This window comes from Pteropus medius, unplaced genomic scaffold, assembly GCF_902729225.1.
Source record: "Pteropus medius unplaced genomic scaffold, Ma_sr-lr_union100, whole genome shotgun sequence".
Classification (NCBI taxonomy): Eukaryota; Metazoa; Chordata; class Mammalia; order Chiroptera; family Pteropodidae; genus Pteropus; species Pteropus medius.
The window spans coordinates 21504925-21529632 of NW_024346667.1; the positions used below are offsets into that span (position 1 = coordinate 21504925).

Below are 24708 nucleotides of genomic sequence, written 5' to 3' on the forward strand. Positions count from 1 at the left end.
CTAGTAAATAATCTAACAGCTAATAGAGATAGTGAGAATTTTATTCTTATATAATACTATGCTTTAGAACAAAGGCGTGAATACTGCCTCTCCCATGTCTATTTAAACATTTATATCCTCCTACAGCCTCTATCTTCCTTTGTAAAACAAGGATAACACCTACTGTGAAGGCCTGCTGAAAGATTAGAGTTCATGTGAGCTAACTTAGCTCAGGGCTTGGTAAATAGAACGCACTCAATAAATGGTGGCTTTTATCACAGGGCACCTGTTCTGCCAGGCCCCGAGTAATGAGAATATCAGAAAAGGAAAGCAGCCTGCAAATAGCTTGCAATATTTGGAGGTCATCTTTTTCTCTTGGTTCTTTCTTTCTTCTTCCCTTACTCCCTCTGTTCATTCTTTCTTCCCTTCTAGTTTTCTTTCTTTCCTTTCTTTGCATGCTACGTGAAAAACATTCAATGGATTTTGCACCTTCATTTTTATCTTCTCTGAAATTCCTCATATTAAAGTTATTGAGATATAGAAACAAGAATCTGAATTTTGCTAAGCTTAAAAGAGGAGTGTCACAATTTGTAGCATGATGTCATATTATCATAGTCACTTATATGTTAGTTCTTAACCTAGATAAATAGTAGGTAAACTGATCAGAGGGATTTTTTTTCCCCTCAAAATACCCTAGGATAACATATAGCGCAAGCCTCATTTCCACTGAGATTAACCCCCATGCCTCAGCAAAAATAGTGCCTACCACAATCACATGAAATAATTTTAGAAATAATAAATTATGACTGGTTCCATTTACACAAATATTTTGATATCATGAACTAGCTCGCTTGTTCAAACCAAGGGACTGAGATGGAGAGCTACAGATAGAAAGGTCAAGAAGAAGATGATGTTTTTGAAGTTAGTATATGGGGTTTCTGGTGAGAAGGAGTAGGGGGTTAAATCAGCTGCCATATGAGGGAAACAGTCTGTGTCTCTCAGCAGACGGGGAGCGTAGTAATGTACTTAAGATTTAAAATTAATTCAAACATTTTTCCAAGTGCTTGAAACAGCTATGAGGAATAACTTTTCTATGGAAATACTCTTGGCGCAATGACATTTCAAAGTGTATTGTATGTAGTGGATAAGTCCTTCGGGACTTCATAACTCTCAGCAACATTCTGAGTCAAAAAAAAAAAAAATGCTTGTTCCATTACATTTAGAATGTGTCATGATCTTGCATCATATAGTTGAGTTTGAAAATGACAAAATAAACAACTGAGTACCTAATGGATTTGCAAGCAGTAAAAATGTTGTAAAATTTTGTAAAAATTTTGTCATATTAAACTTAATTTAAAGGAAGAAGATTCTTAAAGATCAAAATGGGGAGGAATGGGGCTAGGTAAAACACAGGGAATCTGTTACATTATTCATTTAGAAGAGATGTAAGATGATGAGAGAATGGACAGGACTATGTTATAACAGTGGTGTATCCAGAAAACTGCTTTTACTGAATGATTACAATATAGAGTTTATCAGAATTTTAAGAATTTACCATTTAAAACGGATGTCAAATTAAAAATGGATTTTAATCCAAAGGCTCATGTAAAAACCAAGAGTTTAAGAAATTGGAAGTGATTTTTTTTTCATAGAAACAAAAAAATTAGATTATCCAAAACGTTAATATTTTCGAAGGACTTTTACAAAAATATTACCTGTTTAGATGAGGCAAAACCAATGTTAGTGTCTCCTTATACTTGTAGGTATTCTAGCGGAACACAGATCTTTCAGTGTTGGAAGAGACTTAAATCTTCATTTGGAATCTAACCCCCTTTTTCTAAATTATATTTTAAGAATATAATTATAAAACAGGCTAAGTAATTTAACCAAGCCATATAGCTAGTAGTAAATGACAGAACTGAATTTGAAACATGTTAGGCATCCCAAGCCAGTATTCTTTAAACTCTCTCACGTAAGCAAGTTGTCAATTCATCCCGCCAAGATATCTGAGTGATCAATATGGTACCTGGAGCACAGCACAACTGGAAACTCTCGCTTCCCAAATTAGCATTGGTTTTCTCACTATCCAAAAGCAATTACCTTTATGAAACCTTATGTAAGCCAAAATGCATAGAGTAAAGAAGCAATTACCATTAATTTATAAGGAAAAATTTTTGAACATTCTCAAACCCCAAATTCATGCACACACAATGTCTTTATTTTGTTTGCCGCTATGGAAATGCTTAATTAGTCTGAACACCCTTATCAGCTCTCTTATGCTTTTCTGATGCCTTAGGACACATCTTGCTAGTGGAAACACAATATGAATTTAGATAAGGCACAGATGTTCACAGACACAGTTCAAAACTATAGCAACTGGATGCTGAGATGATGAGTGTGGTTCCCAGGGAAGGATCTTGGCGGGGCCATAGGTGCTCGGGGCCCGTGCTGCCTCTATGATACTTGTTGCAAAGTAGACACTGAACACAATTTTTGCTTTTCACTTTTTTTTTTCCATAAAAACAAAAATCTTCTTCAGATTTCTTTCAGTTAGCAAAAACAGGTACTAATATAGGTCTTTCGTAAAAGGAAATTAGCATAACACAAACTTTCTTAAAGATGAAATACCTGTAGTCCCAATACTGTGTGTACTAGAACATGTATTCACGATACAACCATGATGCATGAAGAAGAAATCTCTTTTCCTCATGGTCTCCTCTGAGATTTTAATAATGAAACAGAAACACACATCTCTGTGTACCACTAACTTGAATATTCTCATTGAGAGAAATTAAAGAAGGTATACCTTACTCTGGTAGATTTCTCTATATCTATGTCTAAAGGAGCATCTCACTAGATTTCCCACTATCCTATTGCTCTGAATTGGTGTTCACAAATGGTAGGTCGCTTCACGGGGACAGGAACCTTTGACCTCCTCCCTCCTTTTACCCACCTTTGAATGAATACCTATGAAAACACAGAGGTCTTGTCAATCATTCTTAAGCCAGCGAATGGCTTATACAAGCATCCACCCATACTCCATTTCAACAACTCTGTAGGCAATTCACAGCCACCACAAACCCTTAGGGCACTAAAATAAATTAAGATAAGTTTCCCTTGATTCGACTTAATGAAATGTTAAGATGAATGGAGGCCTTTTCATAGCATTTTTCTTTAAATATTTTAATCCAATAAAAGAACTTGACTTCTATGAGATTGTATATATACCAATGGAAAATTCTTTTTTTTTTTTCTATAAGTTTTGGTGAATGATAATTGCTGCTTCTGCTTTCACAGAATCAGTCTACAGGGACTCCCAGTTATGCTACTTTACCTGCAGTAAACATGGAAGAGGATATAATATTCGTATCATTACTTCTGCTGAAAATGAAGGGATAAGTATGACCAACATTGCCAAGGAAGTGGGCAAAGTGGTCCTTAACTTCTACTCTGTACCTTCACATGTGAATCAGGTGCAATAAAATCTTTTAAGTTGAACTTGGAAGAGTTTAGTTAAATATATTAATTTATCCTTTTAATTCCATAGGAAAACAAGAATACTTTTGTACAAGTTAGATTTTTTGAGTCACTCTGGCAAAAACTAGAGAGAAAATTAAATAATTAGAAATTTCATCAATCGTTTAGAAATAAATTTTAAGTCAGCAAACGCCTGTATGACAAACGGTACAGGAGGTAGCCTATTTAAAGATCAGCTTCTTTAGAAAGGTAGGCTGTTTCTTAGAAAGAGCTGGGATCTGTACAGTCTAGCTCTCCAAGAGTCAGTGCCAGATGAATTGAAAAAAGTGTATTATTTGATAGCTCAGATAGCAAAATATTATTAACTTAATGTTAGATATATAACTGCATAAAACATTGAAAAGCTGATAAAAAACAACAATAAGGAATTATAACAATGTACTAAAAATTTGTACATTCATAAGTCCTTTATTATTAATGATTACTGCTCTATTGCTCTTGCTTGGTTTTTCTTGTTTGGTAAAATGCTATAAATAGATAACTAGTAGCTAGCTAGTAGTATTTCTTTGGTCCTAGATTCTATCCATGTTTCAGCCATTGTGCCGAATGGACCCCTTAAAGAAGAGATGTCATCATTACCCCAGTGAGAGCAAGGCAGCAACTGAAAGCAAAGGCATAGCACGAGAATGGCATTGCAATATTCCCCAGATCCTCGTAGAGTGCAAACTGTAAAACTCTTTCTGAATCAATGTGGGAAAGTGATCTCTAGGCAATAACCAAACAGGGAAGGTGAAAAAAGAAAGGCAAGAAGAGAGAGCAATATTGGGGGTAGAAGAGGAGAGAATAAGAGGCAAGAAGAAAAGGTAGAGTCTTCGTGAGAGACAAACATTGGATGAACCAGACATGAATTTTGGGAGTTACAGGACGCATTCTTTCTCTACTTAGAATGTTGATTTCAAACATTTCAAAACACAAAATCAAAACATCTCATTAACCAAGGGCAGAGTCCCTTGATCTCAGACTTGGTCAGATCCCCACCCTTCATTTTAAGCCCTCTTGGGAAGATATATATATTTTTTTAAATTACAAAAGTAATTGCTACAGAGGTCAAAGGATAACAAAACTATAAATTATGCCATTGAGCTAACTACACTCAAGAGTTGCTGAAAAGGGCACTGGCTAAATCTTGACTCTAAAGAGAACCTTATTCTGCGGCCAAAAGTGTAGGTAGAAAAAACAGTAAGTGTAAATTTGAAAGCTGCACTTTAAGTCCCTTTGGTCCTTATCACCAAGAGTGGAGACTGTTATTTTTCCACCACCAGCACCACTTCCTCTTTCCAATGGAAAAAGAAACAATTTTGCTTTCAGGCACCATTTCTCTACCAATCATAGTCCATTACTTGGCTGTGGGATGGACACATACCCCAAATTTTGCCAAGTACAGTAACACATGATCCTAGTCCTCACCCCAATGGTAACTGATCCAGGAATGGATGCTTGGTTTAAAATAAGTCAATCAAAACTCTTCTGAGTTTTGTAGGAAAAGGTGCCATCTCCTTCAAAGATTGCAAGTGCTAAACTCTTGGCACTTGTGACTTTCTCTGCCACTTTATGAAGAAAGATTGAGAACAAAGCCAACCACAGGGGAGGCCAGACTACATAGCAGCAGAAGAAGAGACATAGAGTTGATGGCATCATTCAAAACCTGGAGAAAGCCTACTCCTGAAATTTTTAGTAACATAATCCAAGCTAATTACAGTCACTGGCTAATTACTTGTGATCACTTGAAATTAAATATGTGCCCTCCTAAGACACTAGATATCATTACCATCAGAAACCTTAGAGAAGACACAATCAGTAAATAATAATTAAAATATAACTGTGTAAAACAGAGGACTAGACCACTAAAACTACATTCATGCTTGACTTTTTCTACATTTATTTGCCTATTAACACACACACACACAAAAGATAAAAAAAAATACATCAATTTCTCAGCTCTTCTACCAGAGACCAGAGACTTTCATAACACACACAATGCAGACACACACACACAAACACACACACACAACATTCATCCTTCTCCTCCTTTTTGCACTCCAATATTTTCCGCCATATTGCCTGCATATTCTATCAAACCTAATTTGCATCTGACTTGTTTTGTTCTTTGTAATAACAGAAATCTTCAATAGGGTAAACACAACTCATTTTATCTTTTTCTTTATAAAAGACAATTTGAGAAAGGCAGTAGGGTCTACTATTAAAGGTACAACTAAAATACCTGCATAAATGATTTTATATATATGGATAAATGATTTTATATAGTATATATATATCGATCATATGTACTATATATATCATATATATATACTATGTATATATATCATATATATATAGAATATAAATAGTATATATCATATGTATAGTATATACATAGTATATATCACATATATACTATGTATATATATCACATATATCCTATGTATATACTATACACACTATGTGTATATAGTACATATGATTGATATATATATACATATATATACACACATATATATATAACATATATATTGTTTTTAATGCAATTAAGTTGTTAAGAAAATAAGAATTCTTTGGAGAACAAACAAGCACTCAAGATTTCAGTGGGGTGAATATGCTCTGGAGTCCTGGGGAGATCTGCTGAACCCTGCTGTACAAGAGGGAGGTAAAATGGGCCACAAGTGGTACAGGAGAAGCCTAGAAGCCTAGGACTTGATGTCACCTTGTTCCTTCCCTCTCATCCCTGCTACCCACATGTCTCTCTCTGTGAAATGTACCACTCATTGAGAGACTGCATAGCTATGTCAGCAACTAATTTCATGACTGACTTCTCACTAGCAGTAGGATAGTGAGATGGTATCTTTCTGGTATTGAGAAAAAAATAAAAACATAACCTAAAATTCTATATTCAGCCTGACTAACTTCTTTCTGCAAATGAAGGTAAAATAAAGAAACTTTCAAATAAATAAGAAATGAGTATTTACTAACAACAAGCTTTCTCTTAAAAGACTTTTTAAAGATTGTACTTCAGGTAGAAATGGTTAATATAAAAAGTAAACACAACGGTATAGCTAAAGAAACATTGATTATACAAAATAATAAAAACAATGTCTGGCTTGCGAAGTTAAAAAACACAAAACTAAAATCCTCAGTAACTACCACATATCAATCAGAAGTGGGGCTGTGAGAACCAATGAAGCTTGGACAATAAGGACTAAACCACCGACCGCACCCAGGGAACTGCTTACAGTAACAGGACATTGCTATTTTATTGTCTTCATTATTGCCCAGGCAAATAACTATACTATTCATGACAGGAACTTCCCAAAAGAACAATTAATTCCTTCAACTGAAAGCGTCAACAGTTCACCGTCTAACACAGCTGAAGCCCTTGCCTGTTTCCACCAGTTCTAAACAATTAAATCCTGATGCTTTTCCATTCTTAATCAAGTCTCCACACTGCAAGATCCATTTTAAACCAAACATCAAATTCTCAACAAAATCTGATTTTGCTTTTCCTCCCCAGACACTACTAAAGCTGTCAAGGTGAGCTTCCCTGTCGCCATGGTAAGCAATAAACTCAGCTGTCTTATCAACATAGTGTGGCGATATCTGAAGAGTTAGCATTCTACAATAGTTAAAACGTTCTCAGGTAATTCTGTATTTTGCAAATGTGGTAAACATTCATTAGCTTTAGATATTAAGTTAAATATACATTTCTAACATGGCCATTAAAAACAGAAATTGATTTATACTTTCTAGTTAGTAGAAAATAAAAGTAAAACAAGAAAAATAATAAATGCAAGAAAGAAAACCAAAGAAACAGAAAAATAAGTATAAATGGGATGGACAAAATAAACAGTAGCACTGAATCCCAAATATGTATGACAAAAATCAAGGTATTAGATTAAGTTCTTAAGTGAAAATATAAAGATTTTTTTTGTACTAAATCTTTCTTTTTAATACTACTTATGTTCCTTTCACAAGAGACAACAAAAACACCCATAGACACACTTATTAACATGCACACACAGACACAAAAAGGGACACAGGAGAGTTAAAAGTAAAATAATAGAAAGAACTTCAAGCAAGTAATAACCAAAATTACCTGATGTAACATTATTAATATTAGGTGTAATATACTTTGAAGCAAAAACAAAACTTTAATGCAGATTAAACAAGGTCGTCGCATCTCTGAGCTTGTCTGAATAATTTAAAAACAAAGAAAGCAAAAATTGACAGACTTATAAGATGAAACTGATAAATCTATTCATCCTCTATTAGTAGAATTTAATACATCTGTCTAAATGACATATGACGAAGAAAAAAATCAGGAATGATAGAGGCATGTATGATCAGCACAGTTGCACATATTGATGTAATGGACACATAGAGAGTGTTGCACCCCATAAATGAAGACTGCACCATTTCTCCAAGCACATTAGAAAAATGTAAAGATCTGAAGCAAATGAAGCCAAATCTTAAATTTCAAACAATCACAGACAGGCCATATTCTTTATACAACATACGATTAATTTAGAAATCTATAATAAAAATGCATTTAAAAACCTTATACTTTGTACAGAAAGTAAACAATATGCTTCTCTATGAATTATGGTTTAAAAGAAAAAAATAATAAATATCATAAAAATCTTCAAATGGACAGAAATAAAAATATCTCATTATCAAAACTGGCAGGATGCTAAAACAGTATTGAGAAATCAAACTCATGTCACTGGTAATGCAATAAACTGACATTATGAGCAATCATTAAGTGCCCATCACCTACAGAACATTCTGGCCAAAATTTTGAAGCAGGACCTAATTATGAATACATATTGATACTAAGAGACATTCTGCAGAACAAATGATCTGAACTATTCAAAAAATACTAATGTCATGGAAGCTAAGAAAAGACAAGAGTCACAATAATCAAATGTTATATATAATGAATAATTTATTACAAAATCAAAACACAATAAGAAAAAAAGAAAAAAGTGATCACATTTTGGGATCATTTGAAACATTGTAAAGTCAGTTATATATTAGGTAATACTTTCATATTACTGTTAAATTTCTTATATATGAAAATGGTATTGAAATTACAAAAGGAATATCCTTGTTCTTTGATGACACATGGTGAGGTATAAAGTGTCATTATGTCTATAACTTATTTTTAAATGTAAAAATTTTAAGAATCAAAAATTTTTCCCAAAGTGGAAAAATATCTCCTAGCAAAGTAAAAAAGGACATATTTCAAATAATAAAGAAAAAAATTCTTCATTAATCATTACATTCAATATTGATTTATAACCATTTACTACCAGTGGCCAAAGATAGAACAATTTCAACAACAAAGTAAATAATGATAGCATTGGATTATAACACAAAGAATAAAATAAATATCCATGAGTCTATACTGATATAATGATGGAAGGAAGGAAAGAAGGATGGAGGGAAGGATGGAGGAGGGAGGAGGGAGGGAGGGAGGAGGGAAGGAAGGGAAGGGAAGTAAAGGAAGGAAGGGAAGGAAGGAAGGAAGGAAGGAAGGAAGGAAAGAAAAGAAAAGGCCACAAATTTTCTTTACTAAAGAATTCCAAATCATGTATATATATGTTTCCTCCTCTAGAAGATGGAAGTTAATCATTATCTACTTGTATGTGGGCTGGGCTGAGTTACATGCCTCCAAATAATAGCACATGGAGCAAAATGTATTACTACATTAGAAGAGAAACTCACCCTAAGTGATCGAGGTTAACAACATCAATGATAATTGAGGTTGATAGCATGTACATTCTGATATGTTACGAGTAGAAGGGCATATCACTATTTGGAATCTTTTCCTCAAACTCATAACTTCAATGTAATCATGAGAAAACATCTAAAAAGCCTACACTGAGGGAAAGTCTACAAAATATCTGACCAATATCTCCTTAGTTTTTTCAAAACTGTCAAGGGCATGAAATCCAAGGAAAGAAACTGTCATAGACTGGAAGAGACTAAGGAGATATGAGTTAGTGCAATATGCTTATCCTGAAAAGTATCCTGAAACAGAAAAAGGACAAAAAGTGAAAAAGCTGCTGATATCTGGATAAAGTCTGTAGTTTAGTTAATAGTATTGTATAAATGTTAATTTCTTGGTTATGTACATGTGCTGTGGTCCTATAAGATGCTAACATTATAGGAACTTGGGTTAAGGGCATATGGAACTTCTCTGTACTATCTTTGGAAAATCCTTTAACTCCAAAGTTACTCCATATTTTAAAGTTAATTTTCTTTAAAAAAGGAAATTCTAAAATCAGCAAGAGGACAGAGAGACCTACTAGTACAATCAACAGCTTAATAAGAGATGAAAAAGAGTTAAAGAACTAAACAGAAGAAAAAAGGTTTTTTTCACAAACATGATTTTTTTTTTGCTTAAACCAAAATAATTTCCAGGACTAGTATTAAAATAACTAAAATAGCATAGCCAGTCTGCCAGATATAAGATCAATACTAAAAATTGATTGCATTGCTATTTACCAGCAATATACAATTAGGAATATAATTTTTAAAACAGGATTTTAGGAACAGTCTATAGAATATAAAAATAAATCTAAATAATGATGCATAACATTTTTATAAAGAAGATTTTAAAACTGTATAGACAATAAAGAAGATCCCTCCCAATAAATGGAGAAACATAAAGTTCTCAAAGACAAGAAAAGTCATTAGTATAAGGATGTCAATTCTCTTTAAAATGATCTATACATTCAATGCTATTATAATAAAAATCACAACAGGAGTTTTCAAGGAACTTGACAACTTATTTCTAAAAAATATATTAAAAAGTAAAATAGTGAGGATGCTACAAAAGGAGAAAATGAAGACTTCCATATTATAGACCTTCTCTAATGCTTCAGTAATAAAGACAATGTCATTTTGCTACACAGATTGACACAACTGACCAAAGGAACAGAAGAGAGAGCCCAGAAGCAGACTAGATCATGCACAGAAATCTGATCTGCAAGTTAGCTGGCTTTGCACATAACTGTGGAAAGAATGATGATTTAATAAAGGATGTGGGGACTCTATTAGATACTTATTAAGAAAACATCGCATCATAGATAAAAATAAACTATAGCTGGACCAAGGACTTAAATATGAAAAGTAAAATTTAAATAGTCAAACAGTCCAATAAAAACTGGGCAAAAGACATGAGCAGGCATTTCACAAAAAAGGAAATAAGAATAGGCAATAATAATATAAAAATATCAACCTCATTAGTAATTAGAGAAAAATAAATGAAAATTAATACTGAGGTACAATTTTATACTTACCATACTACCAAACATTTAAAAAATGACAAATCAAAAGGCTAATGGAAATAAAATATTTGTATAGTGTTGGTAGAAGTGTAAATTGTTCACTTTTAAAATCAATTTAATTCTACCTAGTGAAGTTGAAAATATAAATATCTTGAGACAGCAAAGTCGTTCTCAGATATAGACTTAAAAAAAAGTTTTCTTGCATTTTTGGACAAAGAGAACTGGAAATAAGCCAAACATTCATCAAAGTAGGACAGACAAAAAAGGTTGACTATTTATACAACGGAATACTATACCTCAGGGAAAACAAATGATCTAAGCTATCTGCATCAACATGAGCCAACTTTAAAAACATCATATTGTTTAGTTTTGCTTGTTTTGAAATGCATATTAAATCATAAGAGTAAACACATAGTATTATCCCATTGATATATATTTCAAAATAGGCAAAAAAATAATTTACTTTTTACAAGACTGTACACAGGGAAATATGTGCATGTGGTAAAATTATAGAGAAATCAGAAGATAGAGTGAAAAAAACTTAAGGCGATGATTAAATTTGCAGGGACAAGTAGAGGGTGTAATCAGGGACAAAAAAAGGAAAGGATTTCAGAACTATTGCAAGAGTCACTTTTCTTAAACTGAGTCTCAAATTGAGTAAAGTTGAGTCACAACCTAGGTGAGGCATGCTGGATGATAGTTTAATTTTTATCATTTAACAATCACTCATCATTTAATATGAACATATATTACATATATACACACATAACTATGCACATACACACACATATGATACTATTCTCCTATAACATAACTCACTAGGTATGTAGGTGTCCTGTGGCCCTCTTGGCATTGATCTGTGGGCATTGGAACTAAGGGAAGAGACACAAGAAAGTGCTAATACTCTGGCTGCTGCTATTGAGTTAATATAGTCTTTTGTTTCTGTCTTCCATTAACATCCATAAAATTATGGTAGGCCTACTTGTTATAGTGCAAGTAGGATAAATCATAAACTTTTCACAATTTTTGACAAGATCATGAAATCCTACATATGGAAAGAAGACAAGAAGTACAGTATATAGCACGGTAGAAAACTACCTATATGGGTATTAGGAAAAATAGATTTTAGCATTTGTTTAGGTATAAAATACAAATGAGACATAGGGTAGCAACTTTACTTCTCTGTGTCTCTATAGATAGCTAGGATAGCTTCTATTCTCAAGGTCTAAGATTAAAGATATAAGGGAAAAAATAACAAGAAATGCATAGTTGCAGAAAGAAGAAATGTGAAAAAAATATATAACCATATAAGTGTTAAAGATCCAAACTGTGATGACAGCCAGTACAAAGTTTATTTCATCTGTACTGAAATATTTATCTGTAATATACCGTAGAATGAAAATTCTCCTTCAACTTGTATATCAAAGAAAAAATAAAGAACTCCACAAAGAAGCTCAAGTAAAATATTTTTATGATATACAAATGCCATTGAAGTGAAAAATCTTCAATAAGACCACCCAACCTTGAAAAGTGTATTCACATAGGATTTAAAGAGTAATATTTATATGACATACAGTAGGTGGTCTTTTGCATGGGTGAAATACTCCAGCTGACTTTGGTTCATGAATGCTTCCAGGAAAATTATGATATATTTCTACCTGGCAAACCATAATGTTAGCCTAAATTTCTAATTCTGCTTTCAGAACTGTATTTTTTTCATTGCAATGAAATATTCAAACTTCTTAGTCTTATGTGTGTATATGTATCTATATGTGCACTTATGAATACTGGAGACTATGAATAATATGTACCTGTAGATACCACTTTTTCTTTTAATAGCTTATTGATGTGGCTACCAGGAGGCTCAAATGTATAATTTTTAGCACTAATGGTAACTTAGGTTTTTCTGGCACAACTGCATTCCTTTACTTGGTTTTTTATTCTCTATTACTTAATTTAATTTGTTTTACTCTATATGTATTTGTTACCATAAATTACCTCAAATTATTTTCAGAAGTAGATAGAAACTGACTGTATATGTACATGTATGTGTCTTCTAATTTTAAATGAAGATTTTAAATGAAACATGGCTTAAATTATAAAGCTATAAATTTCTTGGATCACCAGAAAAACATAGAACAAAAGATGCTATTTAAAATCACATCATCAAAATGAAGCAACTTGAAAGACTATAACAGTTGTTACACTCTGTTGTAATTTCAGGCATGATAACTTACTTGCATATGTCATCTTCTGGGTCTTCAAGCCCAAATCTTTCATCAAACGTAAGTTGTATCCATACATTTTCCTCTGCCGCTACTAATCTCCACACCAAGACCATATTTCTTGGATAAGTATGAGGAAACTTCGGGCTGTGAATACTTCCATTAGTAGACACAGTAATAATTCTCTCATGCTGGGGATCTTGTACCCCTAAAACAAAAACATAGCCATAGACATACATTTAGAACAGACATTTCAAAATGTATAGCTTTCAAAATAAATGTTTGTTTTTTTTTAAATTTATTCACATTGTACCTCAAACAAGTGTTAGGTATGCTTTACACAATATAATCCAAGTACTAATTTTTTTCAGAATTTATCCAGAAAAAATAACATTATTTTAACACTATTGAATAAAAAAACCTGTGTATATTTACACTTGAAAGAACACAACCAATTCATCTTTTTAAATTACTGAAATGTCAACCAACTCTTTTGGATTCCTAAAATCACAATAAATTTGAGTTAAGACCTTAATCACCAAGACCTTATCAAATATGAGTCATATTAGAAAAAGACACTTGATATAACTCTAGTTTTAAAAATACAAATAATAATTAAAGTCCTCTAATTATGATTAGGTTTAGTAATTAGTTCATTAAAAAGTAGATTATCTGCCTAGGCCTAACCTAATAAGGTTAGCCCTTAAAAGAAACCGAGTGCTTCTTAAACTCAGAAAATCAAAGTGTGAGAGAGATTCAACAAGAGAGAAATTCTTTGTTGCTAGCTTTGAAAATGGAGGGTGCAATGTGCCAGAAGCTGAAGGCAGTCTAAGACTAACAAATTGCAAGGAAATAGGTACCTCAGTCCTAAAACCTCAAGGAACATGAACAGGTGTGGAAGCAGCCTCTTCTGGACATTCTCCAGAAAGGAATTGAGTCTGGCTGACACCTTGATTTTAGTCTTGCAAAAACTCAGCCAGAACCAGTCACACAGTGCCCTGACTTCTGACCTATAGAGCTGAGAGTCAATAAAGAATGTTTTAAACTGCTAAGTTTGTGGTCTTACATAATATTAGAAAACAAATATGTCTTCTACTCTTCACAAAGCTGTTTGGATTGCAAGTATTGTTTTTGCCTTCATTCTTCAGCAGCAATTACAGTAATTGTAGCAACTTTTCATTTAGGATTTATGTTAGTCAAAACACATCATTTCACCTTGATAAAATACAATCTAAGAATATTTCTTTAAGAAACTTCTTGAATTTAAAAGGCGATGTCAAGGGTCAGGTATTAATTAAAATATTATTAAGGTTAAAAAAATAACCTGTTTTATTAGTAAAATACTCAAAATTATTTTAACAATTTGTATTTATGAGTCTTTAAACAAATTTTTCATTCTCTTAAACTTGGCTGTTTCAATAATCAGTAAACTAAGTATTATTTTATATTGTCTAACTTATAATTAGGAAGACAAGGTAAGGATGCATAATGTTCTGTGAATATACACAGTTCACATTATGAGGAATAACATATTAGTAAAATAGGCTTTAAGTACTATAAGATTTTTAAATTAAATAAATAATTTCATGCTACCATTCTTCCCAGTGCCTAAACTTATCCTCAGCAGTAAGCAACCTACACAGAAACATCTTCCCTCATACTGGATGCTAATATTTGATACTGGTATTGGCTATGTTAACATACATGAAATGATCAATAATTCTTCTATGCACATAATTTAGCACCAGTATATCTTCTAAAAAGACAAAAAGATCTATCAAGAAAGATGAATTCTCCTCTATACTCTCAAATGATAACTTACTATTAAAATTAAATTGTTTTCAAAGATTTCTTATAAAAATGAGATATTTCCCCACTCTCTAAATTTTCTTCCAATAATCTAAGTATTTCAGGAGGTGTTTATGGAACTAGTTTATATCAAAAGTACTCCTATAATAATTAATATTATTTATTAATTTTTCTAATCAGATTAATAAAATGTAACATGTGCCCCATTCTGTATCAAAACACATGCCTTATATCATCCGAGGTACTCTTTTCAAATAAAAAAAGGTACTCTCATATACAGTCTAGAAAACTACATGGCTACTAAAAGATCTGAATTCCATTTTTATATCTTCAGTCAAAAAAGTTCATGAACAAAAGGTATGTATTTAAATTGTTTACTTCTTTTTTTCTTTATAATTTATAATTCCATTAAACTGTAATTAAACTAAATATAATTAATAGACTGAAAATCTAGGCCTTATTTGTGGTAAAATGTAAATTTCCTAAGTCAGACTGGAGCTCTTGAAAATTAATCTCAAAATGCAATGAGGTTTGCCACCACATGCATGTGGTTTGCATGACTGTCAAAGTTTTATGTAAATCTCAAACAACTAGGCCTATAATCAAAAAGAAAAAAAAAACAACAAACATTAAGTTCTATCAAATTACAACACTGCATTGATAGCTCTGTTCTTTAAAAAACTCATCTTTCCAAATATATAACTTTAACTGGTATTTCAGGTATAAGACAAGTATATATTTTTTTGACTATTTTATTGAACATCTGCTTTTCCTATATCCAATGACTAGTACACACACAGAAAGTACCAATGAAATAAAACAAATGTTTGTAGTCAAATCACTAAAATATTTACAACATGCTTCTTTCAATGTATTCTAAGCAAGAATAAATCTTGTTCATTGTAGATGAGCTTACATGAAAAGTGAAAATGTATATAAACACAATTTTTATTATTTATATAAATATACATTATTTCACATTATCTTGCACAACCCCTCTTAAGAAGTATTGAAAACTAAAATAAAACAAAAATAGAAAATGAAAAGAAGAGAGATTAATAGTGTAAATACTATAAAATTGTTCACTATGTATGTACACATACAATTCAATTATACAGAATCATTGTATATTTGTATGTATTCAATAAATTTAGCATTAAAATCAAAATAATTTCTTATGTTTACCATGAATTATATACCATTATTCCCTTTGAAGCTATATTTATTACAGATAAAAGAGGGTAGGAATAAGATCATAAAATGCAATAAAAAATATGATAATTGAAAATGCTATGTTATTAATAAGGGTAACATTAAAAAAAAGGTTTCTGGATAACATATAACTCCTAAAGAAAGATAAATCATCCATTTCCTTACCAATGCCAATGTTTAAGTTGACTATGGTATGAAAGAAGAACCGTAAGATTAAGAATTAGGTAAAAAGAAATGAATCTCCTTGCTTTAGTTTTAGAGTTCTAAAAAATACTAGTTCTTGTTTCACACAGGCAAGACTGTGTGACATGTTACTGTAAGCTAGTAGACTTCACAGATGTCTTCTGAGATTTGTTGTTTACCTTTAAATATATGTTAATTTTGAATTGTGTATAAAAAAGGTATTTCTGTAATTGCTGTCGCATCTATTTTCCAATCCTTACTTGATAAATACACATATTCACTGGTGTGTATTATCTGTGTTTTGCTCTTCTCGCTGTTTTTTTCCCATGTGATAATACTTCTTTATCCTAATCATGCTAGTTTCTTTATAAAAGCTATTTCTGCTTCTACCTCATTAACTCTCAGTTAACGTAGTTCACTTTTAACAATACTAGTTAAAAATCAAATGAGATATATATATGTCAAAACCTCATGGATAAAATGCATATACTTAAACGTGAAAAATATATCTATCTCTTATATCTATCTATCTATCTATCTATCTATCTATCTATCTATCTATCTATCTATCTACCTACCTACCTACCTACCTACCTACCTATCATCCATCTATCTATCTATCATTTATCTATCTATTATCTATCATGTTTCTATATGGCTAGTTTTACCTACTCCATGACTGGCACATTTTTGCCTAGAAAATCCAGAGTAATCTCATCCTAATCTTAATTTCTATAGAGAGAAGATGTACTTGAGCTCCACACAGCAAACAAATATCTCTCATAAATTCCGAACAATATAGAAATACCACATTTTCAAGTTTAATTTTTTAAATTTCGACTATTAATACAAAAGTATAATATACCATACAGAAAACTCAGACTCATTTCTGTTTTATCACCAGCTCAAATCTACCATTTCCTATACCTTTAAAACAACAGCAAAATAAGGCAAAGATAATCAAGTTAGTGTTGTTTACCTCAAAATGTTTACAAATTACAAAGATAAATGTTCACGACAGAAAAATAAAATAAGGGATTGTTATATTAAGTAAATCATAAAACAATATATTTAAGACATGCTCACTTGAGGTTCTTGAATTTATCCGAGAAGATAATCATTTTATTCCTCAAGGGAATGAAATGGTCAAAAACCATATTGAGAACCTATTATGTTTCATGCATTCCTCCAGGTGCTTTGGATCAGAAACAAAACAAAGCCTTGGCCTCTTGATGAGACACCTTCTAGGACTGCAATTTAGTATCAGTACTGGACTAGGTATATCAGGAAAGTAATATTAGACTATCAAAACCCACTTCAGAAGTTATCTCTTTTAGAAAGCCATACTTGATTCCTGTGTACATTCCTTTAGGACTGCATGTTTCAGTCATAATATATGGGTTGACCTTTCTTACTTTTCTACCATACTGTGGGTTCTTAGAAGGCAAAATTGTTTTTATTGAAGTCCATACCAGTATCTAGCTTTGTGTCCAGCACATGGCACTACCTCATATATATTAATATCATAAAAAGACTCGCTATCTCAGAACACGGCAGAAGACAATTTTATCTATTATTCAAAATTTCATCCTTAATTCCTAAGCTTCCAGAGATTGTACATGTGAGGATCAAAAGATTTTACAATTTATGCTCCTCCCCAATAAAGTCCCTCAATTTGTATTCGATATCTTACTCATAATTCATCTATTAAAACCTACATATATTTTTCAGCTGAAGGTGATAGGTCTTAGAGTACTCATTTTTGAGATGTTATTTTCATAATACGCTTGCTTATTTTTAAAAAATAAAACATTTTTCTATAATTTTACCACATTCTGAGAATGTCACAGTTATAGTCATCATTTTATCTTGACTCCGAAATATAAATCTATTGATGATAAAATTTGTTATTTTAGGCAAGACACTTGATACCAATTTATTTTTTATGAACTAGAGGTAATTGCAGGCTATTTTAAAGTTCAGTGAAATGATAATTGTATAAATTAACCATCTCAAAAATTATAAATCAGTATGTACATGAAAAAGAAACTTAGGCCATTATATTTTAATTCAAATACAATGAGAGAGAAAAGTTATCAGATATCAAGGTTTTCTGATGTCAGTGACTATGTGATTGCTAAGTAAGGTAATACAAAATTGGTCATATGTATAATGATTCCAATTTCACAGAGATCAAATAGGTTAAGCAAAAAGCAGTGCTTTTTAGGTAGTGATTTTAAGTTTCTGATTCCCCTCTACAGGTTGATTAAAGAGGGATGAAAAAGGGCAACTTTGTAGAAATGTTGCCATTTCCTTATCTTTAAAAAAAGGTTTGAATTTTTTTTTTTTTGGTATCTAATGAGAAGTATCAGAATTCAGCCATTAGCCTCCTATCTATGAGCAATGGTAGGAAAGGAAACTTGTGTTCCAGAAGTTCACAACAAATCTTCCATATGCGATGAAAGAAAGTTAATACAGTGAGCATCTTCCCAACATCCCCTATCACCATTGTGAAGCAGCCATTGAATAAAGCAAGCTAGGATCAACCCTACCCAGAAGTATGTCTGGAAAATCCACATAAGTCCATTTCCCTCACTGCATAAATGTTTCTAATGAGCAAATCAGAATGAATCCAGTGGCTTCCCCCCTCCCTCCAATAGTTGGAGATAGGACCATTTTGGGTGCAGAAGTATAATCCAAAACTACGATAGCTATTAAGCTATCATAATAGAATACAGTCTGATGAAAAAGTCAATGCACAGAAGTAGGCAGATGCATAGCAATATAGAAAAAAAGGAGCTAGATCCCAGCTCAAACTACATAATAAATTCACCCCATCTTAGGGCTTCTCAGGTACATAACTAAAGAAATCATTTTTACTATTTAAGCCAATTAAAATTAAGATTTTTTTTACGTATAACACCAAATTATTATATAGAGAACATGTTTGGGTTTGCCTGGGGTGGCCTTGATTTAGACTGTTATTCTGATGTGACTATTATTACTGTTCCCTTTTCATACTCTAAAATATGTGAATTGGCATCAAAAAGGATACAGCAAATAAGAATTATAAAATTATTTTGGTATTGAGGCATGAGATATAGAAATAGTAAAGATTTGACAGTATGGTATTTTAGTCTTAAAATAATGGTAAAAATAACTTTTTTGGTTTGATACAATGAGATATAATATTTTAAAATGAAGTCTCCATTATGGACGTCAAATTGGCAATAATCTTCTTACCTATTATGCCACAGGGTAAATAGCCAAGTATATAAACACAGAATCTTCTTAAAGCCTTTATCACACACCAATTAGTAATGAATATAATTGTATACATACGCAATTACATACACCACTATAGTGAAACATGCTTAGGTAATGCTATTATTTTTTATTCTGTGTTAAGTCATGCATTACTTTAGATACCACAGAGGCCAAAATGAGAATGTAGAATGGAGATAAACTTTGAGTAATTCACATTACAAAAGAAACATTCATTTTAAAGATTCGCTATTGATTCCATTTGTTCAATATTTAATCTTGTTGAATTAAAACTATTATTTAATGTAGAAAGTTTACATAAAGTTTTAGGAGCTCTGAAATTTTTTAAGTAGCAAAATTTCTATGAAATATGATGACCAAAACTGGCTAACGTGATTAAGCACAAATTCATATTACATAACCTTTAAGCAAACAAATAAGCTTGTTTAAGAGAAAATATGTCCAGTAAAGAACCTCATCTGTTTTAGAGACTTAACATATATCAATTTTCTATCTGCAATGGACAGTTAACTTACAACATTCACGTTGGAATTTACCATCATTTCAAGAATGGAAAGTAGTTACCTGTTTCTTTGTGATCACACAATATCCAGATACAGTACTAACATTTTGATTAGAAGACGTTTAAAATTCATTGAAGAAAATAATAATGAAAAGGTAATTGATACAAACTTACTCTTTCAGAGAAAAGTACAAATAGACCATTAATTTTTGCTTTTAATAAATATTTAAAATATTTTAAATTCTTATTTTAAGGTAAGCTCTGAATTAGGCAAAATAAATAATTCTTAAGAAACAATAAACTAAGAATATATTTATTTCATTTTTAACATGTTTAGCAATCATAACTGCTGAAAAATGAGACTTTACTGTTTCCTACTTGTACTTAGCATTTTATGTTCTAAGGTGAATGCATGCAATGTATACTTAATGAGTCTATGACTTTCTTATGAATAACATCAAAAGATAGGAAAAATAATAAATTTGATCACTTCTATACAAATCATGTCCTCTTATTTTACATTTTAAAAGTTTTAAATGCTGTAAATAAGTGATAAACTATTTGCATGTCCATAAACAATATCCGAGATTTATGTTTTATTTGTAGCAACAGTTTTGGTTTCGGTACTAATTTCATAACGATATCAGGAATAAGTAAAGAGCAATTATACTAGGACATGACTGCCCCACATAGGCTTGATTAAATATTAAATATGCTCATGAATGTTCTAACCATTCTGCCCTGTTGGAAAACATCACCTTCCCACCCCACACGCTGGCCTCAACAACACTTGTCAATTTTAAAGTAGTGTTAAAATATAAGTAAAATACAAATGTGAGGATTTTAAGAGAAATGAAAGCCATAAAGTACTAATAAAACACAATTTTGGTGGGAAAATAGGTTGCTTAAATTTTATTTCTCAAAGCAAAAATATTTTTAATAATGATCATGAGACAACCTAATTATGCCAAGCTATTTTTTCTCAGCTTATATTATTTTATCATCTCGATGGTCTATTATAAAAGAGTGAGTAGCATAAACATGAAGATGTTAAGTATACTTTATTCTGGAATTGTCTTAATATGTCCATTAGCAGAATTATTCAGCAACAGCTAGCATTCAGACAATAGTTTCAAAATCAAACCAAAGATCCAGAGACAAGAGGTCTAAAAAGAGACAGATGGGACAGATTCAAGAAGATAATGTAATTTTATTTAAAATAGGGACTGAATTGGACTTTACAAAGTCCCCAGAAGTTTCATTTGTGAGAAGAGATTATTTTCTGACATCTCATTGTCACTAGTTCCTTCAAAATTATTCAAAAATATCTATCGCCCCATCTTCTGATCTCAGGGAAGACTTTGAGGATATGTCTATCAGATTGGACACTGTCAGAAGTCACAAGAAGATTCAAGAATTCTTCTTTATGGTATTTGCACTGTTTATCTGAGTGTAATCCCCCAGCTGCATTTGCGACCTCCCAGCAAGTGAACAGACCTGTTTGAACAGAGCATTTCCTGAAAATTCTTGTTCATGAAATCCCATTTTGATGTTGAAAACTCTCCACCCATGTTCCCTACAAATTCATCCATTTCTCTTCTGAAAGAAATAGAATATTGCCCCCCCCCCCAAATGGAAGAAAGATATGGAAATAAATGCCCAATGGGTGAGGAGGAGCAGGAAATAACCAGAAAAAAACTACAAATTAGGTTTATAAATTAAACTTAATTGCTGCAAATGTAACTACCAACTATCTTGAGAAATGGTTACTAGTCTTATTCTCAAGTAGAGGAAGGGCTTTTTAAGGCAAGATATGCATAACATAAGCCTTAAGAACAACTATGCTAACCATTTAAACTACCTGATTTATATTTAGAGATCTATTTTTCTAAAACCACACAAACCATCAAAATATTTATTTTATAGCAGTTATCATATTTCAAAATTTGCTTGCCATTGTGCATTCTTGTTAAAAGTCAACCAAAACAAAAGATTTCCGATAGGAAGGCAAAATACTAACTTAATTAATTAATTAGTTAACTAAAATAAATATGCATTAAGACATTACACATTAATCAACAAGAAACTTTTATTCAACTTTTTGTGCCAAAAGAAAATACTTATAAGTGAAAGATGGACAAAAAGGCTAAGAAACACCAGAATAATCAATTACACTTTGAGAAACATACTTCTACTATCTCTGTGTCATAACGGTCAAAATAACATGCCAGGGGAAATTATCATTAACATATCAGAGAATACAGAAATGAGAATAGAGATATTTCAGTAAGCACACTGCAGTCTGAAGATTATTAGGGATAATGAAAACAGCGCTGGAGTACTGGAATAACTAGATAGAAATTTAGAAATACAAGAATAGAAAAGACTCCCATTATGAAAGCAAGGCATTTGAGTCTATACTTATTCATGTTGAAGAATCAGATAAGAATATCGTACCTCCTAAACAAATTTCTCTTCCTTAATATGGTTCATTACATCAACCTTAATTATGTGAGAGTACATTAGAGTGTATGATAAGAAAAGTTTAAATATTCAGAGTAAATAAAAATATATGTTTTGCTTACCTTTTAAATGTTCTTTCTCCTCTTTTCTATGCCAGTCCAGATGCTTGGGTATAGTTCCTCCCTGCCAGTAGATGGAGATAGTAAAATTGAGTCTTTTGGTGACCTCAAATCCTAATCTAGGTGGTTCAGAATCTTCAATTTCAGATTTTGGAAGTAAAAATTTTTTGAATGATCAAAAAGACACATAAAGCTTGTAAAAATGATTATCTGAGTCAAATAAACTTTTATTCATGGTCATTGATATCAATCTTTAAGGGAGAGGGTCTTGGCTGGCATAGAAAAAAATAAAAGAAAGAGCATTATTTTGTAGGATATATTCCCTTGACTCTTCATTCTTCCCAGATCTCAACAAATATCTATTAAGAACCTACTCAAAATTGCAGGTTACTGGCCAGATGCTTTCATATACATTACCTATTTAATGTTTTTAACCACCCTGTGAAGTATAATTATCCCCAAACATCTTGTCCCAGAAACAAGATTTTTAAAAATTCCATATGGTGAACTCACACTCTCTAGCCAAGTTTTTGTAGTCTTCCTGGCATTTAGTTAATGGCTTCCCTAACCAGGGAGAATTCGTTTCTTCTTCCTACAGATAAAGGGACCTTGAAGTTGTTAGAAACTCATTTGCTATCAGTAAAAACTGTTTTTGTTTTATTTTATTTCAAATTAATACAAATCTTCCCAGGAAAATATTCAAAAGGTTAAGGGGCAGCCACTGTACAGTGATTAAATAATTCATCTGAAATAAAACAGGGCCCAGGAATAGTGCTGTATGAATTTTTTTTGCTTTGAGAAATTGATCAAATTCATAGGGATAAGCATTAAAATTTGTGATTACTAATAATGGCTTATAAAAATAATAAAATTATAATCATTTTCCAAAGATAATAGGGCATGTAAGTACCTCTTGAAAATGATAAAGAAGCAAATGTTAAGAATATTCAAAACTAAATTGAATGTTAATGAATTACAAATTAATTGGTTCCATTCTTCTCAGTTTAGGAAACCCATTAAAATTTTTAATTAAATGGAATGTATTTCTTATCCTTATCACAAATAATAAAGTCCAAGTTTCAATATTCCTTATAGTCATGGTCAATGACTTGATTTCAACAGAGCATACTTTAGGGAAAAAGGGCATATACAACTATTCAAACAAAAGTAATAATGATTTGTTCAAGAATGACTGATTAAAATAAACTACTCTCTTTCATTCAGTCACCTTAAACACTCTGCCCAAGTGAATACGCTAATATTTAAATACTTCATTACAGTTCTTGTAATGATTTTCAGATTACAAAATACTTTCTTATACATGTTTTTTTCCGGCTATCACAACAATCTTAAAAACTGACGTACCATGCAAACTTTATTATTGTGAGTCGACTGTCACAGTAACTAAGTGGACCATTAATTTCTTGTCCCAATCAATATACATTTAAGAATGAAAGTGGTATTACTGTGTCAGGGCAACAGACATAAACCATGATGGTCCCCAGACAGTTTGAACATATGGTTAACCTAATGACAAATGACAAAATTAACCTTCGATCTAGATCTTCTAAGTCTATTCTCTCTACTACATCACATGACTCCAGGAAATCTTTCGACCTGGGCATCTGTGTGATTAATTCTTAAGTGTATATTTTCCTGTTTGAATCCTTATTCAACTTAGTCCACTGAGTAGAACTTTTTCTTTGTTTTTAAAAATTTAGTAACATCTATTAAATTTAAAGTACTTTATTTCAAGATAGGTTAAAACAATAGCCGGTTTGTCGGTTTTATAAGTACTACAAAAACAAAACAAAACAAAACAAAACAAAACAAAAAACCCGAAAAACTTTCTCTGTTTAACTGCTTTTTAATGAGCTATTTGTGAGCTGGTTCTAATACTACCACTAAAGCAGCAGACATTTTTACTGATTCCGACTTATTTACTGGATTCTGGCTCCATTTCGCTGCTTGAAACAATAGTGTTGACATTAATTCTACTTCTAGTTATAAACATTCTTCCAAAATTTGGTACTCCTTAAAAAATGACAAATTCTATATTAATTTAAAGAAGAAAGATCATTTCAAATACATTCAATAATTAGGGTTAA

General features: G+C 31.7%; 1 protein-coding gene across 3 annotated transcripts in view; it reads right to left on the reverse strand.

Annotated features, from left to right (window-relative positions):
• Positions 1-24708, reverse strand: part of PDGFC (platelet derived growth factor C) — a 162953-nt gene that overhangs the window by 63532 nt on the left and 74713 nt on the right. For 2 of the 3 annotated variants that reach the window (XM_039876224.1, XM_039876223.1), the window contains exons 2-3: positions 22604-22664; positions 13040-13235 (exon numbers count right to left, since the gene is read on the reverse strand). In XM_039876224.1, coding sequence (XP_039732158.1) covers positions 13040-13143 — 104 coding nt within the window. In that variant the 5' untranslated portion in view covers positions 13144-13235; positions 22604-22664. The remainder of the gene's footprint in view (positions 1-13039; positions 13236-22603; positions 22665-24708) is intronic. The other variant, XM_039876222.1, reaches the window with a different exon arrangement.